Source organism: Danio rerio, chromosome 25 (genome assembly GCF_052040795.2).
Source record: "Danio rerio strain M-AB ecotype USA chromosome 25, GRCz13ab, whole genome shotgun sequence".
NCBI classification, from domain to species: Eukaryota; Metazoa; Chordata; class Actinopteri; order Cypriniformes; family Danionidae; genus Danio; species Danio rerio.
The window spans coordinates 2,685,690-2,706,615 of NC_141045.1; the positions used below are offsets into that span (position 1 = coordinate 2,685,690).

Consider the following 20,926-nt stretch of genomic DNA (forward strand, 5'->3'; position numbering starts at 1 on the left):
CTATTAGAATTACCATACTGCTCATTCTGATCGTTTTCATACAAAACGTCATATTGTCACAACATATTTACATTCAAAGCTATTATTGAGATATTAAAATTAAGCTTTGAATGTCTGGCATCATATTTAATGACACCATTACCCTAAAAATATAATATTTTTTTGGTAATACAGCCTATAAATATGTAGTTAAGATACTAAAACACTTAAAGGCTTGGCTTTCATTTTCACTTTCAAACAGGAGCTATTTAACAGCACAGAATATGCTGTTTTGAAAGATATCTGAAGTAAATTGATGTTTTTGCCATCAGAAAGTTTTGTTTATGTTAGCAGGAAGTTGCCAGGCAAGAAAATGCACACATATTTAAAGTCACAGCGAAAAGTATCAGACATGCATGCAGTCATTTTGACCAATATGGTAATTTAAGGCAGAAATGCTCAGTTCTTTACTGTTTTGTAATAAAAAAAATAACAATGTCAGAAAGAAATACACTGATAGTTAGAAAACGGCAGGGTGTTATAAATATGTTTATTTCAAAGAGTTATAAAATTACAAAAATTAAAAACTCTCTGTGTATCTATCCACTGGAACCTTGCAGATGAGTGATTAATCCGCTGATAAATCAGCTGATTTGACGATGTTTTTAAATGCTTTCTCCAAAGCTTGAAAAGCTGTCAGTGATGTCATCAGCACACAAGCAGCCAATAGTGTTCAGCTTTTTTCTGACGACTCCTCCCTCAAATTTTCATTGGCTGTGGTTTGGTAGCTTGAATGAGCTGATGGGGAATGAGTTGTTGTCAGATCATGTAGTGTGTGACCCCCCTCTTGTGGATCGTTCACGGAGTGTTGCGTAGTGTGAACACCTCAGAGGTCAAAAGACACAAAGTCAAGTCATGTAGTGTGAACAGCACAGCGATCTGCTGATGTTTAAAATCCTGTAGTGTGAACTAGGCTTTAAGTGAAGCGAGAGCAGCTGGTGAACAGCGGCCGCAGATGTTGAGCTGGAGGATTCTCAGAGTGTAAGAAAAGCCAAGGTGCTGTCCAAAGTGCTGAAACATCCTGCCAGAGCACCTACAAACCCACCACATGAAACACACACGGTCCACTCGCCCTCCGCTGCTGCAGGTTCACACACACACATCTGGAGCGTTATGCAATATGAAGCAAATGCAGGATATTTACAGTATATCCGCTGAAAGCCCACAAGAAACAAATGACCCCAGAGCAACAGAAAATTGGTCCAGATAGTGTACAGATTATTTTCATTCAGAAATTCCTCGTTACTTTAATAGTTAAAAACAAATAAATAGAAGTGGCTCAGTGAATTAGATCAATGTCAGCATTCAATCGCGCACTTGTTGTTTCGCTGGGGAAAGTAAGCCATATCTGACGCCGGGTTGATTGCGCAGTAGTTACCTGGCTTTGTTGAATTGCGCCCTTCGCTTTGCCACTGACGGAGGGTAGTCTGGGAAGATGCTAATGGGTTTACGTTGATATTGAAGGATTTTCAAAGCGGCAGCTTTGCGGAGGATGTCTTTCAGGACGTGATAGTAATGGAGGCGTATTACGAGTGGGCGCGGTGGATCAAGGGGTTCGGATGCTGGCGAAGGGTCCTGTGAGCTCTGTAAGCCAACCCGGGCTCATTGTGGAAACGTAGCCCCGCGGACGTTTCTGCGGACCGCGATTTACGTCCCGGGAGGTACGTATTCGAGCGTTTTTTTGTTTTCGCGGATCCGCGAGAGGCCGCTGCGCGCGCTTTTTCGCATCTCGGGCGCCTCTCGGGAGCGTGCGGTGTTCGTGCCCGCGTCGTTCTTCCGCGAAAAGCTGCCGGATCGGAAAAAAAAAACGCAAAAGCCCTCGTCTTCGATTTCGACCGCGTTTTCGGATCCCGCCGCGTTCTCGCCCTTATTTTTCGGATTCAATTTTTTGTCTTACCTGATTTCCGGAACCTGCTGTTCCCTGAACTCGATCCCGGTCGTCGTCCACCGCGGCCGGCTCCGGGGCCTCCGCTCCGCCGACGCAACGCTGTGAGCTAAGCGGACAAACTGATTGCATCGGGAAAGCCCTACACTTGGAGGCGAGCCGTCGGCCGGCGAGCGCGAAGAGGTGGGGCGGAGCGGCGCCACACCGCCCCGTAGCGTTCGCTCGAAAAAAACCAAACGCGGCCTTACGTACCTCCGGCCACGTAAATCGCGGCCTCCAGAAACGTCCACGGGGCTACGTTTCCAGAATGAGCTTGGGTTGCTGTAAGCGGGGCTTCGTCCAACGAGAGTACATCTTTCAGCAAATTGGCAATAAACTCATACACCTGTAATTCTGATATTGTTTCTGCCTTCTAAATCTTCATTGTTTTGTTTAAGACTGAGAACTTCGTTACTGAGGTTAGCCACCTGTTGCTCGGGCTGGCTAATGCTATCAGAGTGCGCAGTGGCGGCTTCTTCTATGTCAGTGACTTTAGCCTGTAGCGTTTGAGATTTCGCTTCAAGATTAGTAATAGACACTCGGGCGATGTTGTTAGTCGTAACAATCTCCGCTCTCAAATTCTTATACACACGCTCAGTGCGCCTTTCCAAATTCTCACAGGTGTCATCTTTTATCTTAGTCATTTCACCTCTGAGTGCTGTGATGGCAGCTAATAGAGCTCGGTTAGGAGGATCCACCTCATCACCGCTGGACTCGTTGGGCTGCGTGTCGGTGGTTGGTCGAGGCCTAGTTGCGTCGATTTCAGTTTCTTAGGTTTTTGTTTGCTCATGTTGAGATATCCAGTCGAACTTGAAGTCTTATTGTTTTAAAAGTAAATGCGTTCTGAAATGATAGATATTACAAAGTTATTGGTACTTGTAAGTTTGTTTTAACAGATTTGGCTAAGGGAGCTCTTAAGACACGTCTTACTCCGTCATCGCTCAGTGGCGCCCCCCATCATGCACTTGTAAAGATTGCTCTAAAAGAATTCACACAAAATATAATTGGGCAATTTTTATTGAATCATTTTGGACATTCATACCTCAAGAAAAACCCAATTACACCTTACACCACCGCTCTAGCAACCACCAAGCACATCCTAGCTACTACACTACTCTACAAAACATTTAGAACACTTCAATAACAGCATAGCAACACGCTTCATAATATAGTGCTTAAACTATTATGCAAACGCCTTAAAACAGCATAGCAACCCATCAGCCATGGATTTTTAAACTAGATATCGCATAGGGACCATGAGCATGCGTCAATAGCGCCGCCATATTGGTACAGTGCTCCCAGGACAAATGTCATTCAACCGCACTATTCAAGACAGTGTTATTACGTGAAGATGCGGGACTTTATCGATATCTACGGGTGTAGTAATGAGCAAACAAAGAAAACAAGACACAAAGGCAGAACATTTCATAGGTAAGGTTTAGTTTTTTACGTTTTTGTATGTTCTGAACTTTTGTGCTAATCAGGTCACGTTATTGATGATAACAGTCACCATAATCACCATAAGGCAAAGTAGCACCAACTCACACTAAACACTCGGCTTATGCTAGTTTTGTTGAATAAAATCAGCAAACAACGCAAAAGAAATATGACAACGAGATGCTGCATTGCCAGAAACTTGTATTATTGTCGACTAAGTGAACGAGTCATTCATAACAGAGATTAATTTCCAAACGAATCACTGCCTCCAATAGAATAGAGGAGAAAGCAGGAGAGGAGCTGTGTTTCAGGACACGGATTAGATCAAATTTAACAGGAAGGGTGGATAGAACATTTTCAGAATTATTCGCCCACCTTTGAATTATTTTTTTAATATTTCCCAAATGATGTTTAACAGAGCAAGGAAATTTTCACAGTATGTCTGATAATGTTTTTTCTTCTGGAGAAAGTCTTATTTGTTTTATTTCGGCTAGAATAAAAGCAGTTTTTAATTTTTAAAACACCATTTTAAGGTCAATATTATTCGCCCCTTTAAGCTATATTTTTTTCGATAGTCTACAGAACAAACCATCATTATACAATAACTTGCCTAATTACCCTAACCTGCCTAGTTACCCTAATTAACCTAGTTAAGCCTTTAAATGTCACTTCAAGCTGTGTAGAAGTGTCTTGAAGAATGTCTGGTCTAATATTATTCACTGTCATCATGGCAAAGAGAAAAAAAAGCAGTTATTAGAGATGAGTTATTAACACTTTTATATTTAGAAATGTTTTAAAATAATCTGCTCTCCACTAAACAGAAATTGGGGAAAATATAAACCAGGGGGCTGATAAATCAGGGGGGCTAATAATTCATCTTCAACTGTATATCTGCAGTATACACATTATATATACACAGTTGAAGTCAGAATTATTCGCCCAGTAGGTATTGTTGTTTCACAGCAAGAAGGTCGCTGGTTCAAGCCTCGGCTCAGTTGGTGTTTCTGTGTGGAGTTTGCATGTTCTCCCTGTGTTCGCATGGGTTTCCTCCGGGTGCTCTGATCTCCCCCACAGTCCAAAGACATGCGGTACAGGTGGATTGGATAGGCTAAATTTTCTGTAGTGTATGTGTGCGTGTGAATGAGTGTGTTTCCCAGGGATGGGAAACACCCATACACACTCACATTCAAAATTATAATAATGATAAAAAACTTAAAGCCGTCATCGCCAATAGCCTAGTGGTTAGTGTGTCGACACAAAGCACCCAGGTGCACGCGGCGACCCGAGTTCGATTCCTGGCTCGAGGTCCTTTGCCGATTCTTCCCCTCTCTCTGCTTTCCTGTCTGTATATCTTCAATGTCCTATCCCAAAAAAGGTGAAAACCCCTAAAAATATTTATAAAAAAACTTAAAGCCTGCAACTCAGAAATGAAAGGTTTAAATATTTCCTGTTAATTTACTCATCAGCTCATCAGAGATGACTTTTTCCTTCAGTAGATACATTTCCTCAATTCATTTCGGTTTAGTCTCTTTCTTAATCAGGGGTCGCCACAGTGAAATGAACCGCCAACTATTCCACCCGGAGGAAACCCACACCAACACGATTGATCATGCTCCATACAGAAACGCCAAATGGCCTAGCTGTGACTCGAACCAGCGACTTTCTTGCTGTGAGGCCACAGTGCTAACCACTGTCAATAAGCCACCTCTTGTCAATCAAAGAAAGTCTTAATATACAAAAACGTACGTATACAAACACCCAAAAATGCATATAAATATTTGGATTGAACTAGCTGTAATACAAAAACATAATATAGAACAATAATATATTTAAAAATAAATAATAATAATATATAAAATAAAATAATATACACGTTTTGTCCAGTTGTCCAAAGAGTACAGCTTCAAGCATGGTTTTGTGTTCAATTTCATCTTGTAAAAAAGAAAACTCTGCTTTGCCCTTTTCAAGAAAAAAAAAATAAAATAAATTACAAGCTCACAAAAGAAAACTTCCCAAATCCAATTTCCAACATTTTCCTTAAATACAGCGTCCCCCGGCCCCACAATCTTTCCTATCCATCGCGCAGGCGGCTCCCAATCAGGCTGCCGTCCACATCGGGTTAACGGTACGAGAGCGCCATATACTCACAAACGCCAAAGTGAATAAAGCACATCAGATTCGGCCAGACCCAAAGCCTGACTCCAGTCCAGCTAGAAGCACCCTGGGATAGCCTCGAACCCTGCCAGTGGAAAACTGGACAGACCAGAAAACCCTCAAAGAACTTGGACGGGAACAGCAGAGGAATATTAAAACAGATGTCTAATAGAGTTTAGTGGCAAGTGTCTGCGACAGAATCCAAGATCGCTTGTGGAAGAGCAACACTCGCTCTCTGTTTACCCTGGTTTTACATATATATCTGACCTTAGGTAAAGAAGGCGGGTGGATGGACGGCTGCGCGCTCTGGCTCAGATGGATGAGAGCAAACCACTAAACAAATCACGTTTGACACGGCTGAGGAGATTTACAACCTCAGAGAGAACAAACAATCCCGCTGAACCCTGCGATGGCCTGGGCAGCTCTCAATGCTTCACTCGTGCTGCTGCAGAACAGTCTCGAGTGCACTTGAAGGACGTTTAGGGGACTTTGAGGTTGCAGAATACTCTATGGAAATCATCTGAGGTCAGCGAGAGCATCAAGAAGAGTTATGATGAATCTACGGCCAGCAAATTAGTTTAGACAACACAGTGCTACAATGCAAACTCAATGTAAACTCCATTGATTGATAAAGCAATCAAGATAATGCTCAGGCTTCTGGTAACAGGTTTTAATTTTGCGATTAAGTGCTGGAGCTTTTACTGGGCTCGAAAATTAAGAGTTTTTCTTGGTACTCCTACTTCAAAAATTTAGGCGCATCAGACTTCAAGAGTTCACACTTAGCTGATGATTGACAGTAAAGCTAGTTTGGCGTGCTGTCCCGGGAGAGAGCCCTGAGCTTATAAGATCCTCGAGCCCTGGGCTCCCTCCTGTTGCAAGGCGAGAGGGGAGTTTGAGCTCAGGTAGATCTCGATGACTCCCCCTCTTGCTTGTTGTAGCTAAGTGTCAGATATAGATGCTGAAAGGTGTACTCAGAGTTTAGCTAATGTATTTGGATTAATGGTTTAGAGTGCTTGTTTTTGAACTGTGGGAGGAACCGGAGGACCCGGGGAAAACCCACGCGACCACGGGGAGAACGAGCAAACTCCGCACAGAAATGCCGTCTGGTTTGGAAAGGAATTAAACCAGGGGCATTCTTGCTGTGAGGCAACAGCGCTAATCGCTGGCCACCGTGACGCCCGTTTGAAAGGAGGGAAAGTAGGGTTGGGTGGGGGCGTTTCTTCAAGACGAAGATATTGAGATGAGAAAAGTCTGGTTATTTATAGTAAGTTAAGGATCGTCTGATAGGATAATCAGTCATTAGTAGGGATGTAACGGTATCAGAATTTCACGGTACGGTAATACCTCGGTATGAATGTCACGGTACGGTATTTATTGAATCATTTACAGGAAAAAACAAAACTTATGAAAATACTCCAAAAAAGTGCCAAAAGTGTCAATGACATACAAATTAGCCATCTATCTGTAAGCTTTGAAACAGGAACTTCAATTTTAATAACAAAAAAATATTAAACCATGTAAAAAAATAAAGTTTCAATTTAGTATTGTTGAAAACTCATCACATTCAACATTTAATCACACACTCACTTAGATAGAGATGGGTTTTAAGGAAAATTATCATATAACTATAATCTGGTAAAAGCTGGTATCTCTGGGTATTTACAATGTCCCCTGCAACAGAAAAAAAACCTCTCATTTGGGACTGAGGTTTCTGGGACAGAGAGATATGACTTGGCCCAGGTTGACAGCAGTGGGTAACGTTGTGCATTGTCTTTCCCCCACTTGAGAGGACAAACCATGAGTAAGATAGAGGTCTCATGTCTGCATCAATCTGAACAGTGTGCTGACAACACCGCTATTCAGTACGCGCGCGACAACACAGCTGATAAGAACTCGCGCGACAACACAGCTGATAAGAACTCGCGCGACAACACAGCTAATAAGAACTCGCGCGACAACACCGCTATTCAGTACGCGCGCGGCGACAACACCCGCTTTAGAGTTTTCCAGCTCTTTTTCATCCCCGCTTCTTGCAGCACACTCCATTTCCGCATTACTGGATCTGTAGTGACAACAGACCGCAAGGGATGATGGTCAAGCATGGGCTGATGGGAATTGTAGTTTCCGCTACCTCCCGTTCGCTTCATTCGCCTGAGCAAATTTTCTCAGAAGACCTATAGTTTTACCGAGTCATGCGACTTCGGTAATATCGAAAAAAATTAATATTGCGGTACGACGGTATTTACAATACCGTGACATCCCTAGTCATTAGCTAAAGTTGGAACAGCTGTGAACAATCATAAGCACGTGATCCTCTCGAAATTTGTTTATAAATAAACTTCACAAAATTTAGTCGCACCCACCAAAAATGATGAGCACCGTTACTACAAGCTTTATATGAACAGATTCTATATTAACGCTCTAATCACAACTAACAAATAAAAATTAGCATGCGCTCACTGGCTGCCCTGTACACACTGCTTGCTGTATGCTGTTCTCACGGGTGCTGTCCAGGCACGTGCACACATAGGGCTCAACCGGTGCAGTGCACATGCCCTTTTTAGTCTTGGATAGAAAGTGTCCTTCCAAAATGATCAAAAGTGCCCCCACGACACAACCCCCCTCCCACCCTTCAGTAGGCGCGCGACAACACCGCTGATTAGAACGTGCGCGTGACGACAACAACAACAACTACCCCACAGTCTCTGCACGGGCCTGGTGCTGTCTGATATTGGACAGATGATATTGACATTTGACTTATTATTTGCATATGTCATCTTAATAGCAGTAACGGTCTTTTCATGAGCTGCAATATTAGTTTCATCTTATTAAATGAAGAATGAAATAACATTAGAACATCTCGTGCAAACACTGTTCCCTGAAAACTCTGTCCCGCCGGCTTTACAGGGAATGCTTAAGGGTGCTTTCACACCTGCTTTATTTAGTTGGATTGAATCGCACTAGAGTTCGTTTTCCCTCTTGGTGCGGTTCGTTTGGGCAGGTGTGAATGCAGCAATCGTACTCGAGTGCGCACCAAAAGCGGACCAAATAAGTGTACCGAGACCTGCTTGAAGAGGTGGTCTCGTTAGGCTTTCAAAAAGAACCCTGGAGCGGTTCGTTTGTGGTGAGAATATGATCCGCACTAAAACAGGTCCAACCGCAAAAAGTACTGCGCCTTTTGGACTAATCCAGCTGCCGTAGGCCGATGCGCTGTGCATTATGGGATATGGAGGAAAAATATTAGTTGACATCGCTTTACCAACAGAGATAGAGAGGGGAAAACATTACCTAATGGATCATTGGTAATATTTCCGCAAGATGAGCGTGTCGCAGTTTAGCTAAATTAATTCACGTCTCCTCCTGAAGTGACGAGCGACGCATTAAACACTGTTTTCCAGCCGCGCTTCATTCTCCAAATGTATAGTTTGTCTAAAGCAGAATCGGTCAGCGCAGTCGTCCCTCCGGAGTAAAAGCGACATTTTGTGTCTGCCGGTTTTGTTTACTTGCGGGAGTTCACTGGCATTTTCCTGCACGTGAATTCTGACCAATCAATAAGCAGTTTAGGAAATATGTTCAACAACATCTGGCCAATGAGAGATGTGGATTTTGTCAGATGACTGCATTTTGGTTCGTTTTTAACTGGTTCGGACCAAAGCCAGCAGTGTGGTGTGAAAACGACCCAAAGACGGCAGAAAATGCAACAATGTATCATTTATTACCCTTGGTCCGGACCAGATGAAGCGATCTACAGATGTGAAAGCACCCTTAGTCACGTTCATAGCAGACTTTAAACGCTGGAAGTCTTTTATCCACTCTTCGAAAAGTGTAAATGCAGGATTGACATTCAGCACACAATCACTAATCCATACCTGTCAACCCTCCCGTTTTTCCTGGGACTCTCCTGTGTTTTACAGTTCTATCCCACTATCATCCTGGGACGGTATTTTCCCATATTTCTCCCGTATTTTCAGTCTTTCTCTGAAGAGCTGAGCCTCCCTATACGCAAAACATACCGCCGAACCACCAGGGGACGCCACTTGCTCTTAAATGTGAGTCTGTTCTGTGCTTTCGCTTTGTTTAGGAAAGAAAACACTTATAAATAAATATAAAAACAGCGTGTTTCCTTTTCATTACAGGTGCCATCGCTGCTCCTATGAAATCATCAAAACAGTCAAATAGAGGTGCATGACTATCAGCTGACGCGCTCCATACTGATAAACAGACGCTGTTTACCAAACGGATTCTGTACACGCGATTCAAAGCAGAGTGAAAGTCTGGGTTTTGGGTGCTTGTTTAAAAAGACAAATATACATAATTAATAATAATAACATATGAACATGTCGATCTTGGTGGGTTTTTTTTTCAGACACAACTAATTTTGTCTTAAATTAGCATAAACAGTTAGGAAAGCAGTCGAATGCTTTTATTATAATGTTAGATGTGTGCATTTTTAAAGTGACACCTGTTATTTAATGTAATTTAAAAAATCTTAATAAATAAGAGATTCATTCGTTGCTCTTTAATCAGAATGTGTACGTTATATACAGGGGAGAAACGGCTAATGAGATTGACAGCTTGATTCTATTTCATTATAATAGCTATTCATTTTAATAAGCTTTTTTCTTTTATTAATAATAATTTTTGAAAAAACATATTACTGACCATTTAACTGTTTATTTACAACGGAACAGCTCCAGATGAACATATTTAGTAGAGGTGTGAACCTATACTGTTCTCACGGTTCGGTTCGGTTACGATTATCATGCCTTCGATTCGGTTCAATTCGTTATCACGGTGCATTGACGATGCTTTCTATATACAGTGTTATATTTTAGGGGGGAGGCTATAACAAGCTGTCTGTATAAACACAGACACACAGCACCACACTGTCTCTCATTCAAACACATACACAAACATAGACAGCACCAAACAAACACACACACACACACACACACTAAAGCCCTCACAACAGGGAGAGCTCGCGCAGAGCGGAGCAGAAAAACTAAACAAAAAAAAAAACGAAAAAAGGAAGCACTTTTCCGACGGTCCCTTACTGAGAGCTCCTCTCAGTGCAAATTGCGAGGGCTTAAACGGAGCAGTGCTCGTAATGTTGAGCGAAAAAAAAGACGGCTGTGAAACATAACCAGCTTTGTCTTTTTGTAGGAAACACACTTTAGATCTTTTTAGGGTAAGAGGTTTTTGAGTTATTGCCGTCTATTACTGAATGTGTGTCAGGAATATCGAAAACAAAACCAACTGAAGCGCGCTCATTTCTGGCACCCCCCTGGATATACAGCGCCCTCAGCATTTGCCTATGGTGCCTATGCCACGGGCCGGCCCTGAGTTGGCTGAGTGTTGTAAATACCCGTGCTCACCTCCCTCGCGACAGAGCGCATATGAGGTAAATGACGTCAGTACATAATAACCGGTTATGATTATTACTGAACTGATACCGAATTGTCTGCATCGCGGTGCACCGAAAAAAAAACAAATTTGACACCCCTAATATTTAGTAATTTGGGGATTTTTTTTTTTTTGGGGGGGGGGTGGATGCATATGCCTTATTTTCACATCCCATATTTCACATATTTTGACAGGTATGCACTAATCAGACGTGTCATTATTTGTAACTTTAGGTGGTTTCTAAAACTACATCGGTCAGTGTTGCGTTCATTCTCTTGTATCGGAACTGAGTGATTGACAGCTGATACCGATCCATTCGCGTTCTGTTCTAGCGCAGTGGGCCAATAAGAAGAGCTTAAAGGTGGCAGCAGCAAGTTGACATGTTTTAAACCATTCCTGAGTGCTGCGTTTGGCGTTTTTAGGTGCATAGATGCTTAATGCGTGAATGCCTCCTAATTCCGCACATGTGGGGAACATTTTGCTGTGAAAACTGGTCGCACGACAACAATTATATGCACTCGCACAAATGCTCCCAAATATATTTAGAGGTTGCATGGATAAAATTTGGCGCGCATGTGCGACCAAAACGATCGCAATTGCAAGACCTGTTTTATAATGGTATAAGGTATTATCACAGCACTGACCGAAGCTAATAAAAAGATGACATTAGATCACTTTAAATACAGACATAAATGTCATAAATGAAATGCTGAGTGTGTGATTGTGTTGTTATGAACAAACTCCAGCACAAATGCGAACACAAAGCAAACCATGAACCTAAACATAGCAGATTTACTGAACTGATGAGTTAAATGAACAGTCGGAACGAGTTCGCCAATGATCTGCTTGAAGGGCTCATTTCTAGATTCTGTATGTAAAGCAGGTCTTTAATCAAAACTGCATCCAGATACGCCTCAGAAAGCTCTATTGTGCAGAAGAGGAACATTTGAATGATCTAAAAGATCTGTGATCAAAGAGAGCGTTATCACACACACGCATCTCAGCACGCATGAAAACGAGAAGCTTTATATTTAAAGTGTCCATGATAAGGGTGAAAGTCTGTCCAATGCGACCAATCAGAAGCCAGGGATGATCTGATAGTGACTAACGACCGCACTTCCTGTTTCCATCCAGATACACACACACACACACACACACACACACAGAGAGGGAGAGTCTGCTGAGTCAGCACTGCTTTCTGCTCACTAAAACACACACACACTAGACTTTCATGTTTTATGTGGACTTCCCATAGACATAATTTTGTGGTGGTGCAGTAGGTAGTGCTGTCGCCTCACAGCAAGAAGGTCTCTGGTTCGAGCCTCAGCGTGATCAGTTGCCGTTTCTGTGTGGAGTTTGCATGTTCTCCCCGTGTTCGCGTGGGTTTTCTCTGGGTACTCCGGTTTCCCCCACAGTCCAAACGCATGCGGTACAGGTGAATTGGGTAGGCTAAATTGTCCGTAGTGTAAACAGAGATGGGTTGCAGCTGGAAGGGCATCCGCTGTGTAAAAATATATGCTAGATAAGTTGGCGGTTTATTCCGCTGTGGTGACCCCTGATTAATAAAGGGACTGAGCCGAAAAGAAAATGAATGAATGAATATTCTGTCCTCTTCCCCCAATCCTACCCATAAACGCAAACTTTTCCTGAAAACGTGGACTGATTCATTACCAGTCTTCATTACAGAAACACACAAAACTGCAGCCTTTTCTGTCTGATATTCAGGCAAAATTGAACATGAATGCTGATGCCTTTTAAATGAACCCTAATTAGCAAATAAGAGGAGTAATGGGTTAATTTGGCCTCTTTAGACAAAGATAGATGAGAGCTGGATCTATTTCAGCCCAAATGTACAGACATTTTTAAAGAGGTGGTCCACTACAACCTCATATTTGAAACTTTAGTTGATGTGTAATGTAGCTGTGTGAACATAAACAAATCTCTGAATGTGAGACGCTCAAAGTTCAATGCGAAGGGAGACTTTGGCTGCGTCCGAAACCGCCTACTACTCAGTAGATACTACATTTGAATTTAAACGTACTACTCGGCCGTTAGAAAAGTACGTTCTATACAGTATGAATGTGAAAAGTTTTAATAGAATTCGGATGTGCTACATCTGCCATTTTGACATAGTCATGTGACCTACCTGCGCCATTTGCGTCGCTTTACTTCCATTCATGAATTCGCTCGCGGGGCATCATGGGACAGCGCAGCATGCATGGGATGCGCACTCCAGAATCTCGCCAGAAGTAGTGAGTCATCCGGGTACTTCTTGCATAATGTTTTTTGAATTCTATGAATTCAGACATACTACTCGGCTCGCATACTGATTTTAGCGTACTATATAGTATGGAAGTATGCGGTTTCGGACGCAGCCTTTATCTTTTATAGAGTTAGCTTAGCAAAGCCTACAGCAAGGCCCATGTCATATACAGTACAGATACTTAATTAATAACTCACTATAAATTAAAGCATTAAGGTATGCTGTTTTTTGTTTAAATTTTGTTTAAATAAAAGGTCACCTGAAGCTTTCGGCATGAGCCACGGCTGTGTTCAAAATGACATCAATGTTTTCAAAGTGCACTGCGAAGGGAGCACAATTGCAAACATGAAAATCGCTAAAACTAAACTGCAAAAATAGTTTGAAAGCAAATTACACATAAGAGAGATGACCTTAATGCTTTTTAAAAATCATTCCGAGTTTAAATGTTTGAAGGTTCTATGAATAGGGCAGGGGGGGTCAACCCTGTTCCTGGAGAGCCACCTTCCTGCAGATTTCAGTTGCAACCCATATTAAACACACCTGAACCAATTAATTAGGACCTGAACACCACGTGATAATTACAGGCAGGTGTGTTTGATATGGGTTGCAACTGAAATCTGCAGGTAGGTCAATCTCCAGGAACAGGGTTGGCCACCCCTGGAATATGGCATAGGGGGGATAAAGCCGCCTTTTCACTGCACACAACAACCGACAAGCGACAGACCGGAAGTCATTCATTTCCAATGGAGAGCAGTCCGGGAGCTGCGTAGAGTTCCGATCATCTCCGTATGCGGAAAATTCGGATCCGAATTGAGTTGAAATATTTGAACTCCTGCGACTAGACCGTATGCGACCTGCCGACCGGATATGATGTATTCCAGTTTTGTCCAAGCAGATCCGTGCGCGCAAGATAAGAAATAGGAGTTTATTTGGTTATTTTTTGAATCTAAGAAGTCAAAATAAAAAAATAAAAATTCTGTTCATAAATGTAAGTAAGAAAGTAATAAAAATATATATTTTAATGTTGTCTCCGCATTCCCTCCAATATTTTAGCGGTCTATGAGTTTCTAGTATTCATTCATTCATTAAACTATGTAAACGCACAGAGAATAAAGGCTCTTGCTTTTGCACTCCTTTATTTCGGACACCGTGTCAATCAGTTTCTCCCCCACGGTGCACGACAACACTGAAAAAACTGTGCGGCTGCCACAAGGGGGCGTATTCCGACAGTCGTGTTCAAATGTCGTGTGCAGTGGAAAGGCGGCTGAACTGGGAATAGAACACAGGAACTATGATTCTAACTACAGCTCCAGAAGTGTGGTTGAAAGCATACAATGGAACGATGGAACTTAGTTGGCTAATGATGGTTTTCGGAAACACACCCCTGACAGATGCGCAAAAGCGCATGCTATTAGAGACGTGACACTTTTCCTAGTGACATGGAGCTGATGCATGAATCACAGCAGGTTATGTTAGCTGACCAATCAGAGCCTCTTGAGGATGGGCATTCAGAGGAACTCGAACATATAGCAGTGGTTTTGATGTTAGCTGAGTAGCTGTATATAATCAAAGTAGGATATATGAACAAAAAAAATGAAGCATGAGCATCTTATAAACACAACCAAGCCTAAAAAAAAGTCTGGACCAGCCCTTTAATGTTCGCCAACATTTGCACAATAATCTATTTCTTATCTTCTCACTGTCTCAATGACTTACAGTGTTTAGCAAAACATCAGAATATATTTAGAAGATTTTAAATTGATTAGAAGATTAGCCTTAAATTGTAATGTAATTATATGTATGCAATTATTTTCAGTTATATTTAATTATATAATAATAATAGTAATAAATAAATACAATTAGATACAGTATATAAGCAAATTAAATTGTATAAATGAGTTAAAAGCAAACATTAAAACATATATAAATGCAAAAGAATGCAAAAATTTCACACAAAAAAATACAAAATGTATTTATTCATTTTTCTTTAGCTTAGTTTCTATTTCAGAGGTGGCCACAGAGGAGTAAACCCCCAATTATCCCACGTTTTAACAGCAGATGCCCTTTCAGCTGCAACCTTGTACTGGGAAACCATACACTACAGCCAAATTAGTTTATCTAACTCACCTACAGCGCATGTGTTTGAACTGTTGGGGAAACCAGAGCACCCATAGGAAACCCATGCCAACACGGGGAGAACATGCAAACTCCACACAGAAACGCCAGCTGGCCTAGCCAGGACTCGAACCAGCTACCTTCTTGCTGTGAGGCGACAGTGCTAATATATTTGCATACTGTATAGTTGCACAGTGCATTATAATTTGCCTAAAACACAATGCCCTCTACATCTGCAAGCTGATTCCTCATATCACTGTCTACGTTTTGGATCAGAGCTGGTGTCTGTCTGTAGATCTGAGAGCACACACTGACTTCCAGAGGCTCTGAAATCGAGGATGCTGAAACCCAATCCTTCCTTCAATCCAGTCTTCAGGGGCTCAGAAATCCTCAATAACCAGCTATTAATGTGCGCCGCAGAGAGAGAGAGAAAGAATTAACTCTGCGGTCACTTGATCATCATCTCCAGATCGGCTCCTTACGAGCACCAACAATTCAGCGGTTTCAATCTGGAGGATTTACAATGAGAAAGAAAAAATCCCTGGACGTTTGTACAGTCGTTCTGAATGCATCAAGATATTCCTGGAATTGACTGAAACATTGATTTTATCGTCATTTACTGAAAGACTTCGTTGCACTTCATTGTAAACTGCAAGTGCACAGTATTGAAAAACTACAAAGGTAGACGTTCAGCTTTTCATTTTCAGATGAGCCACGTCTTTGACAGTGACACAAATATGTAGAATAACATGTCTGTTTTGTGTTTGTGGCTTTGTGTTGGCTTTTAGTCGCTATAATGTTGACAAAAATGACACATTCACTTATTGTCAGCCACGTAATTCATTCTAAACGGCAATAGAGTTTTAAAAATTGTTTTATAGTTTAATTGGTGGTTCATTCCGCGGTGGAGACCCCTGATAACCAGGGACTTAATAGTGAGTGAATCTTACAGATTTCATTCATTCTTTTTTTTACAGCTTGGTCACTTTATTAATCAGGGGTCGCCACAGCGGAATGAACCGCCAACTTATTCAGCATTTGTTTTACGCAGTGGATGCCCTTCCAGCTGCAACCCATCACTGGGAAACATCTATACACACTCAAACACCACGGAAAATTTTTCAGCCTACCCAATTCACCTGCATGTCTTTGGACTGTGGGGAAACCGGAGCACCCGGAGGAAACCCACACCAACACGGGGAGAACATGCAAACTCCACACTGAAATACCAACCAACCCAGCCGAGGCTCGAACCAGTGACCTTGCTGTGAGGCGACAGCACTACCTACTGCGCCCCCGCGTCATCCCATTTTACTGATTTAATGTAATTTATTTAATCAGCAGTCTTCTGTTCACTAAAACACAAAGACACACTGGACTTTCATGTTATATGGGGACTTCCCATAGAGATAATTATTTTTATCCTTCATATTCTGTCCTCTTCCCCCAACCCAACCCTCAAATGAAACATTTCAACCCTCAAAAATTGTCATTTTCATTACATTCGAATTTCTCATTGTCAAAATACTTCATCCTGTGTGATTTATGAGCCGTTGTCCTCATGGGGACCAAATAAAATGTCCTTACAAGCTCAAAAGTTACTGGTATTACTATACTTGTGGGGACATTTGTTCCTTATAATTATGGCTGATTAACATTTGGCTGATTAAATACTTCATTCATTCATTTCTTTTCAGTTTAGTCCCTTTATTAATCAGGGGTCGCCACAGCGGAATGAACCACTAACTTATCCAGCATATGTTTTACGCAGCTGATGCCCTTCCAGCTGCAACCCAGTACTGGAAACACTCATACACACTCCTTCACACTCTCAGTCACACACATACACTACGGCCAATATAGTGCATGTGTTTGGACTGTGGGGGAAACTGGAGCACCCGGAGGAAACCCACGCCAACATGGGGAGAACATGCAAACTCCATACAAAAAAGCAAACTGGCCCAGCCGGGACTTGAACCAGCGACCTTCTTGCTGTGAGATGATCGTGCTACCCAATGCGCCACCATGACACCCTGATTAAATACTTTTTTTCATTTATTTATTTTTGGCAGCACTTGAGTTTAATTTTGGTCTCAAGTAAAAGGAAAAAAGTGACTGATCTACATTAAGTCCAGACAAATGTACATCTTAAAATTTGAAATAAATAAATCTGATTACATATTTATGAATTTTTTGATTAAATTAAATAAATAAAATCATATTTCATTTATTCAATCATTTTCTTTTTGGCTTAGTCCCTTTATTAATCAGGGGTCACCACAGCGGAATGAACCAACAACTTATCCAGCATATGTTTTGCGCAATGGATGCCCTTCCAGCTGCAACCCAGCAATGGGAAACACCCATACACTCTCGCATTCACACACTCGTACACTACGTGAAGTTTCACACACTAATTTCGAGAAGAGCACGTGATATCATTAATCACCAGCTAGCCAATCAGATCATTCTAAATTTAATATAAATATCCAGCCTAAGCTTCATTCCTCATCTTCGTTTTGGAAGATCCCCCCCCCCACCTATCCCTTCTCCCTCCTCCTCAATTCTAGGATCAGGCGACACGGCGGCTTAGTGGCAACACGACGGCTTAATAAGGCCATTGGTTTAAACACTAGCTGAGCCAGTCGGCACTCTCTGTGTGGAGTTTTCATGTTCTCCCCCAGTTCGCGTGGGGCTCCCCCCCCAACCCCAGGTTTCCAACTACAGTCAAAAGACATGTAACACAAGTTAAAGTCACAAGCATGCAATAACATACACACTGGCGCAGTTGGCGGACTATACTTGGAAAGTTATCGAGAACTACCTGATCTCGTATCCCTCCTAGTGCTCATTGACCAGACGGGAGCCTTGGGCTCATCTATCTCCAAGCTCAAGGTTCTATCCCGGCACAGCATGCCACACCTGCTAACATAAGCCCCTTTCACACAGTGATACCAGTAAATATCCGGAAAATTTCCGGAACGACTTTACCGGTAAATTAAAAAAAAGCGCTGTTCACACAGGCGAGGACGTTGCGGAATTTTTCCAAGAGCATTCACACATCCATCCCAAAATGCCGGTAAATTCTGACATCATTAACCAGAAATGACCTCTAAACGGCTGCGCTTGTGTTTATAAACATTTGACTACATTACAAACTCTGTTAATGGATCAGTATTGAGTAAAACTCCAATGAAAACATAGAGAAACACTTTCGCATGTCGAGATGTACTTGATATGTGTGTGTGCTGGCTGCTATGGGCGCTCACGGGCACACGCAAAGCTTGAAGGTAAACAAACAACGGATTATCATAACAATTTTATTGATAATTATTTACACAGTTAGCATTAAGAAGGAACATATAAACGTGATCTGACTAACATCTAGCAGCTAAAGGTGTCTGGAAAAATATTCAAAGGCTTTTATTCTCCTAAACCACGCACACGTGAACGCGTTTGACTGTTCTGATTGGCTAAAGTAGATGTCTCACGTCTCACTCATTGCTCTTTCCGGCAATCTTCCTTCTGCATTCACACAACGCAGCATTCCGGCAAATTACCGGTAATGTTACAACTTCTCTTTCCGGAAAATAGCCAGAACGAATTTACCGGTATTTTCAAAACGAGCCTGTTCACACATACACACCTTTCCGGAAAATTGCCGGTAATTTTCCGGAAAGGTGTGTATGTGTGAAAGAGGCTAAAGTCAAGCATTACCTAAGTGTGAACTCTTGAAGGCCAATTTAGCTTATTCATTTCCACTATAGCGCATGTGTATGGACTGGGGGGGGGGGGAACCGGGGGGAAATTTCTTTTGCATTTATTGTGAACTTCAGCTTACCATTTACAAAACCGAACAAATACTAAATTTAAAACAAAGACATGCAATAATTAGATAAAGAGGTGCAAACGTTAATTAAACGATCTCCCAAGTGAATTTATGAAGACTTGGACCAGATCTACATGAATCTACACGCTTCGACTGTACAGCAGACGCACATAAGAGAGAATAAACAGAGAACAGGACTTGCTGATTTACATCACATTTTGAGAAAATATTGTCTTAAAAAGATGTTTTTGATTGGGGATAACATGAATTCGGCACATAATTGACACCATGTTGCAAAATAAAATCTATTGGATTTGCGTTGGGGAAAAACGAAAACAACACAACCGAGCGTTTTTTCGACATGCATAACAGAACACAGTGCAAAATCTAATAAAGGCAGTTTATAAAGGAGAATTCCTGCGCTCTGTATTCTGCACGACAGTAAACAAGGCCTTCAGTTCAAAGATTCACCACAGAAGTGTACCATTTCAAAGCCAGGGAGCTTTACAGAGCTGGAGTCGCGGTTTAACAGCGACAAAACACTTGCAAATAAGGAGCAAATGGAGAAATGACGGTGTAAAAAAAAGAGCACAGCAACACGCTCAGGAATGCAGATGCACACAAAAGCCATGAAAATGTAAATGTTTGCTCGCTTGAAGCTCATTTCCACTGCATGAGTACAACAGAGACAGAGCTATAGTGCAGTATGTGACCGTCAATGCATTCAATGCAAATGATATACATATTTCTCGTTAACTTTTGGCCACAGATGCATCTCTTCCAGCAAAAACGTTAGTTTACTTTAGGAGTAATTGGTTTAGTAAGCATTTTAGAAACAAATGTGGGACGTTCGAAGCTTCTTCAAATAAATTGGGTCAAAAATATTGACTTTAATTTTAATCTGGAGTCTAACAAATGGAGGAAAATAAAGCTGTATTACATTTTTAAAAAAATGTTTTGATGTTCATCTTTGACCCACATACTATATAATGCGGAAATGCTGATATCATCTCTGTAGCTCAGTGTGTGTGTGTGTGTTCAGTCAATGTGTAATCAAATGAATGGAGGTGAATTGAGTTTGACTGCATCAGCACTATATTAATCACACCAACACAAACATGCTTTCGCAAGCCTCTGATGGTCAAGTGTGTGCATGTGTGTGTGTGTCCAGGGTTTGCCTTCTTTCATAACGCCGCTTTTGAAAAGAGTTCAGAGCTTTTGTTAAAGCTAGAAGACTGCTGCAATCAAAGCAGCCTTTATCCCAGACGCTTATCTGCTTTCTAGATATGTTTGTGCAGGAATCTCAGTCACAAAGCTAAACCATCGCCAACAAAACTGAATCATCTGCCTAAAAGAGCTCAGCAATCAATTATACATCAATTAAAGCACTAATTTGTGTTTTTCGTAGATTGAAATCATTACAAGTCCACCTGCATCAACCAGAGGTTGAAGAAGCTGCCACAGAGACTAAGAGAAATGTCAATGACGTCCATCGATCAATAATCCAGATCCCCAAACAAAAAGCAAGCACTGACCTACTCGCAGCTCCTGGCCGAAGACGGTGCGTTCGCCCAACGCTGAACAGTTCCAGCGGCCGTATCTGAACTGGTACTGGCATTCGTTAATGCCCAGCTGCGCTCCTTCTCCGATCACGATGATGGCGTCCGGCCGGCTCTGGCAGATGGCGCGCTGACGGGGGGCGAGACCCGGAATCTTATTGCAGATGATGTTCGCACCGAGAGCCACCACTGAGGAAAGAGCC

The 20,926-nt window shown here is 41.9% G+C and overlaps 1 protein-coding gene across 4 annotated transcripts in view; it reads right to left on the reverse strand.

The window, feature by feature from the left end:
• wnt7bb (wingless-type MMTV integration site family, member 7Bb) overlaps positions 1–20,926 on the reverse strand; it is a 77,848-nt gene that overhangs the window by 20,559 nt on the left and 36,363 nt on the right. For all 4 annotated transcript variants that reach the window (XM_087311565.1, XM_087311564.1, XM_087311566.1 and 1 more), the window contains exon 2: positions 20,700–20,926. In XM_087311565.1, the coding sequence (XP_087167691.1) occupies positions 20,700–20,782 (83 nt within the window). In that variant the 5' untranslated portion in view covers positions 20,783–20,926. The remainder of the gene's footprint in view (positions 1–20,699) is intronic.